Raw genomic sequence first — 6,459 nt, 5'->3', positions numbered from 1 at the left:
TGGGCAAGGAATTCCTCATCCTCCTTCGTCCCGACATCTTTACCAAAACAGACATCGGATTTCTAAAAATTAACTAGCTGGCCCGAGGCCGTAGAGTAAACACGGAGGATCTCTGCCACAGCCTCGCACTCCTCAGGGCAAGCCTTAAAGAACATCAAACTATCATCCGCAAATAGGAGGTGGGACACGCGAAGGTTTCCGAAGCGGACCCCACTAATAACTCCTGTTCGCTCTCCCACTCTAAAGAGACTCGAGAGGCCCTCAGAGCAGAAAAGGAAGAGGAAGGGAGAAAGCGGGTCACCTTGACGGAGACCTCTGTGAGGAACCACATGGCCCCGAGTGGTTCCGTTAATGTTAAAGGCAAACCGAACCGAGGAGACACATCTCATGATTATCCCTACCCACTGGGCCGAGTACCCAAGCCTCAGCATAATCGCCTCCAGGTAAGACCACTCCACCCGGTCGTAAGCCTTTGCCATGTCAAGCTTAAGGGACGCCTACCTCACATTCCCAAATCTGCCTCTCTTCATCGTGTGAAGCGCCTCAAAACCTACCATAACGTTGTCAAAGATGAGCCTGCCACCCACGAACGCGCTCTGATTTTCTGAAATGGCCGCGTGCATCGTGCCTTTTAGACGATTCACAAGGCACTTAGCAACTATCTTATAGACGACGTTACACAAACTGATGGGCCGAAACTCACTCACTCTCATTGGTTCCTCTATCTTAGGGATCAGGGTGATGATAGTGTCATTGATGCTCCCCACATCCTTCCCTTCGTTGAGGATACCAAGACAAGTCTCGGTAACCGACCCCCCAACTACATCCCAATATTTCTGGAAGAAGATCGCTGGGAAACCATCTTTTCCCGGGGCTTTGATGGGGTCCATCGAGGAGAGCGCACTCCTCACTTCCTCAGCCTCAAACGGGCGCTCAAGCTCATGGTTCATCTCCTCCGAGATCCTAGGCTGGATACCCTCGACCACTGCCTCAATATCTCATTGGGACGGACCGGCAGAGGTGAAAATATTCTCAAAGTATCTAGATATCACTCTCTCGACCTCTGCCCCGCTGCTACGCCAGATTTCACTCTCATCGAACAAGCCACTGATCTTGTTTCTCTTCCTCCTCGTTGTAGCCTTGCGTTGGAAGAATTTCGTGTTCTTATCACCACACTTCATCCAGGAGGCTTTACTCCTTTGCCTCCAAAATTGCTCTTCCTTCTCCATCAGGGCGTTCAACTGTCTCTCCTCGCGACGGAAAACCTCCATACAGAAATCCGGACCAGATCTGCCCACCAGCTCAACAACCACTTTTTGCTTCTCAATCCTGTCCCTCATCCCTCTGTTTTTCTCGTAGCCCCATCGACCCAGGGCCTCCCTGCACTGACTAATCGAATCCAGCAGCGTATGATTCCGGTTCTAGTACCCCTCTCTATCCCTTTCCCAAGTCCTCCGAATGACCTCGTCGCACCCAGGATCTCCACACCAAGCTTCCTCAAAGAAGAATCTCCTCGGTCTCCTAGACTGACGTGTAGATCCAAACCCCTCAGATTTCAACAAAAGAGGTCTGTGGTCCGAGTTCCAGAATCTCAGATGCTGGACGCTAGCCCGGGGAAAGAGATCTCGCCAGTCGTGGCTGGCAAGACATCTATCAAGACGCTCCTCTATCCCTCCTCTCCGCCACGTAAAGATGTCTCCCACGAACCCCAAATCCTGAATATCACAATCCACGATCATATCTCTGAAGGCCAAAAGCTGACCAGGACCCCTGTCCCGACCCCCCCTAATCTCTGCGTTCGTAGTCACCTCGTTCATGTCCCCTCCAACAAGCCAAGGACCCATGTGATTCCCACGGAGCCGACGAAGAAGTTCCCACGTGTGTCGTCTCTGTGTAGTCACCGGATCACCGTAAATCCCCACAAACCTCCACATCTTCCCATCCTCACTGATCAAGTCACCCTCGATATGGTACCTCGACATAGTCCCGAGTAGAAACTTCACTGGCTTATTCCAGAGTAACATCAAGCCTCCGCTCCTACCAAGACTCTCAACAGTCACGCAACCCTCAAAACCAAGCAGTACTCTCACCCTCTCAGCTTCGTCCTTCCTAAGCCTTGTCTCTGACAGAAACAGAAAATCCGGCTTATGATCCATGACGTGAGACCTAAGGGCTCCCTTCGTCCCGGGGTTTCCCAACCCCTGGACGTTCCAAAGAACGCCTATCATTGCGTTCGGCGGCCCTCATCCTTGAGGGGCGCCGCTCTCTCAACAGTAACTATCTTAGTCGAATCCGTCGGACTAGAAACTTCTAAGGAACGATCCACCAAACCCGGGTCCAAACTCGGGTCCACCAAACTCGGGTCCCTAACCCCCTTCCCCTCATCACAAGCCCCCTGAGAAACTTAAAAAGGGTAGGGAGGAGAAATACTTACCTGGAAAACCGTGGAGGAGCGTGCCGCCTCCTCCGAGCTGCTCCTCGCTTCGCCTCCGGCTTCGAAGAGGTGCGCCATTCTTTTGACATTGCCAATCCTGAGGCGCTCACTCGACTTCCTCTTCCCGGTCCCTTTATCGCCTTTCCCCTCCGCCCCCAGCTTGGGCTCATAACCAGATCCTCTTCCATCAATGAGAATGGGCCCCACTCCGGCTTTTCCCTCAGCCTTTAAAATGGCCTCATTTGGGCTTAGAGAAGCTTTACCCAAATTAGGAATTGTTGGGGTACTTTCCCTGGTGATGGTGGCCTTTCCCTTGTCAGCACTATGCCCATCCTCATTAGAGCCCACTTGCAGCAAAGGGGCAGCCCGGCCCACGAGGGTAGGAGAAGGCAAACTGGGCCCATCCGGAGTAGGAGTCAAGCCCATTCTTGCGTGGGATGGAGCAGGAGGAACCGGCCCAGCTGTCCCACTCGGTATAGAGAAACCTGGTGTAGGTCCTACTTCACCCTCATCCTTTTTGGCAGGGTATTCAGAGGCCGCAGTTCTTAAAAAATCATCGCCCCCAGCTTTGTCAGAACGAAGCCACTCCTCCTCAGAACCCCTAAAATGCTCCTCGCGCCACGCACCTTTTCCCTTTCTACCTTCTCTTCCTCCTGACCGTTTTCGCTGCTTCACGTTAACCACTCTCTTGGCGTTTTGCGCTTTTGGGTGAGCTCCCTCCATCTCCGGAAGAGTACAGAGATTGCCTTGCCGATTAAGGGAAACCAACCCATCCCTCAACGGCTCTGAAGCTATCACCTTGGTGGACGAGCTTTGATTCTGGGCAATCCCCTCTCTCGGCGCGCCGCTACTTCCCTCGGGCTTGGAGCCGAGCTCTTCCTCTCTCTCGGCTTGCTCCTGGATCTTGGAGCCGTGGACGTTTTGCTTCCCGGCGTCGTCAGTCCTCTGCTCGGTGTCTCCGGCCCTGCTCGTCTCCGGGTCTTCCATCTCCGCCTCCACCGTCGTCGTTGTCTCCGGTGGTGTCTTCTGCCGGTAAGTGCTTCCTCCATTCGCAGATTCTGGGCCATGGGCCGTCGGGTTAGGGTCTTGGAAAGAGGGTTTCTGCTTAGGTTTCTCCGGTGGTTCTCTGGGGGTAGAGGGGTTGTGCTCGGGGCCGGCCCATCCCATCTCCAGTCTCGACCCGACTCCGCTGAACCTTCTCGTAGTGCCAGTGAACTTGCTCGGAGCTTCGCCTCTCAGCCACGAACCGAACTTAGTCTTCCCATTCTCGGTCTCCTTGCATCCCTCCTGAGTGCACTCGGAGATTCCGTGACCTAGCCTTCCACATAGGAAACAAAAATCAGCCAATTTTTCGTACTTGAACTCCACCCAGGTTTTCGCTTCCCCCGTGCCGAGTTTGACAAAAACGCCCTGCTGCAGAGCTTTGCCGATGTCTAGTTCCACTCGAATCCGAACAAATTCGTCTCTGATACGACCTCCTTTTTCAATGTCCACTCTCAAGACACGCCCAATCCTTTTCCCGATTAGTTCACCCATTTTAGCTGATCTATTCAAGATTGGGATTCCGTGCAGCTGAGCCCAAACCTCTACAAATCTGAACTCGTCCCCCCTTGGTCTCGCCACTTCCGGGTTGCTCAGCACCACCAGCGTCTTGTCGAAAAGCCACGGCCCTGAGTCCCAAACTCGTTTTTTGTCAACCGGCTTTTCAAAACTGAAGCAAAAGGAGCCATCCCTCAGGTCACTGATTTCAAGTTTTCTCGAGGGTCTCCAGATACTTGCCATCACAGATTTAAACGCGTTCCGGTTGAAAGCCTTTCGTCGCAGAAGTTTTCCCAAGAGGCACCCCGAGAGGTCAGCTCTGGAACTCGTCAGTTCATCCTCCTCGAAGGTCAGCACCTCCTCCTCCTCTTCTTCAATGCCCAGCTCGGAGCATTTGCCACACAAGTCTTCCATGATCAAGGATGATGGTTGGAAGTCGGTGACACAGCTCTGACCGTCGCTCTCAGGGAGAGTAACAGCAGAGAAAAAAGTTTTCCTTTTGTCTTTTTTTCTTTATGGCTTTTGCGTGTGATATTTAATAGCTTGTTTTCTCACGTAAGTAACATACGACAATCCGCTCTTAATTCGTTGACATGTTCAATGTATACATATATGCATTTTTGTGGGCGTCAGATATTAGAAAAGATATATCTCACAACCCCAAAGCTTCATGCCATGCCCAAACGTTTACACATAACAACGAAACTAAAATTTCTAAGATGAAAAAATGTTAACCCACGGCTAGCTACAGTACATTCATATATACAGTAGAAATTATATTGCTAATAATTATAAACAGCAAGCACTTGATATAATTTTGATCTCTCCTTTTTTGACATGCCACGAGTCTTGAATATATTGGGCATGTACAGAAAAGTAGTAATTTGACTAGTTTGACTATAAACGTACTCGTCAATGTTTCCCACCATGCGTGAATTTGCGGTCGCAGGAAATCCGGCACCGGCAGAGAGGACAGGAATCGGATACGGACAGCCATATGGTGATGCAACCCTCGTGGTACACGTGTCCGCAAGGGATTCGTTCTCCGGACTCACCTGAACGGAAGCGATCCATGCAGACTGCGCAGGAATCCACGTCAGCCACCGTCGACGTGGTCATGAATACCAGCGCGGAATTAGGGCTTCGTTGATCAGTACTTTCGGTAGTCGGCGAATTCCGATCGCGATCGTCGTGGTGATCATCTTGAGTTGAAGTTATTGGGAAAGTGAGAACCTCGTCCAGATCGAACCGTGGATCGATAATGATCGGGAAATTCAATGTTCCGGTCAAAGTCGCCATTAAGAAGATATAAATTTGAGTGGAAAAGGAAATTCTGTGCTTTTCTTATATTCTTGATTTTGGGTTTGATATCAAAGAAGTGAGAAGCTTGGAATGGTGTGATATATAGAGTTCATATGTAAATATTATATAATGATAAATAAAAATAGTTAATTACTTGAATGATGAAAAACAAGTTGAAGATGGTGACCATTTTTTTTTTTTGACCATTTCAACTTGGCCATTTTAGTATATCTGGTTTATGAGTCATGGGTTTGATTATTAATGAGACAACCATGTGCGTTGGAATTAGTGTCATCCGACTATTGTGAGATTTAAGCTAAAATATTTTTTTTAGCTCTTACTTTGACCAATTGTTTATATATTTATTTAGATAATACGAAACATTTTTTTATTAAATAATATGTACAGTTTCCTTGACAATTAATGTCTCATGCCCTATAAGTCTATAACTGGTAGTATTTTAGCCTAATTTTTCAGATGTGCGGTTTTTGTAAATGTATTAAACAATTAAAGTATGGCTCTAAATTTCTGTAAAAAAATAAAAATAAGGATAATTTACAAGAATCCCCCCTTAACTCTTACTCGATTAACGAAGTGCACCTTCGACTCGGATTTTCATCAAAAATTACCCTGAACTCTTGTTCTGTTAACGCGTCGCCCCTTCTGTTAATTTTTTTCCGTCAACATCCAATTTTTGAGCACGTGATCTCACATAATTACTAGTTTGAGAGCACACTAGTAATCTTATCAAATGAATATATTTAAAACAAATGAAAAAATAATTAAAAATAATTTTTTTAACAAATGAAAAAAATAAATTAAAAATAATTTTTTTAACAAATGAAAAAAATAAATTAAAAAGAATTTTTTTTAACAAATGAAAAAAATAAATTAAAAAGAATTTTTTTTTTTCCTCTGTCTTCTTCTTCTAAATGTCTTGCAATTTTTTTTAACAAATGAAAAAAATAAATTAAAAAGAATTTTTTTAACAAATGAAAAAATAAATTAAAAAGAATTTTTTTTAACAAATGAAAAAATAAATTAAAAAGAATTTTTTTTAACAAATGAAAAAAATAAACTAAATATGAAGGATAAATATGTAATTACTTTTTAATTTATTTTTTTCATTTGTTAAAAAAAATTCTTTTTAATTTATTTTTTCATTTGTTAAAAAATTCTTTTTA

At 46.3% G+C, this 6,459-nt stretch overlaps 1 protein-coding gene across 1 annotated transcript; it reads right to left on the bottom strand.

Annotated features, from left to right (window-relative positions):
* Positions 1–1,421: 1,421 nt before the first annotated feature.
* On the bottom strand, positions 1,422–2,228 carry LOC149400774 (uncharacterized). The gene has a single exon (XM_089610505.1). The coding sequence runs from the start codon at positions 2,226–2,228 to the stop codon at positions 1,422–1,424; it is 807 nt and encodes a 268-aa protein (XP_089466631.1).
* Between the last annotated feature and the right edge of the window lie 4,231 nt (positions 2,229–6,459).

Source organism: Urtica dioica, chromosome 4 (genome assembly GCF_054948205.1).
Source record: "Urtica dioica subsp. dioica isolate 48M chromosome 4, U.dioica_male_clone48M_v1_H2, whole genome shotgun sequence".
Classification (NCBI taxonomy): domain Eukaryota; kingdom Viridiplantae; phylum Streptophyta; class Magnoliopsida; order Rosales; family Urticaceae; genus Urtica; species Urtica dioica.
Note: the sequence above shows the minus strand (reverse complement) of the source record. Positions and strands in the feature narration are given on the sequence as shown.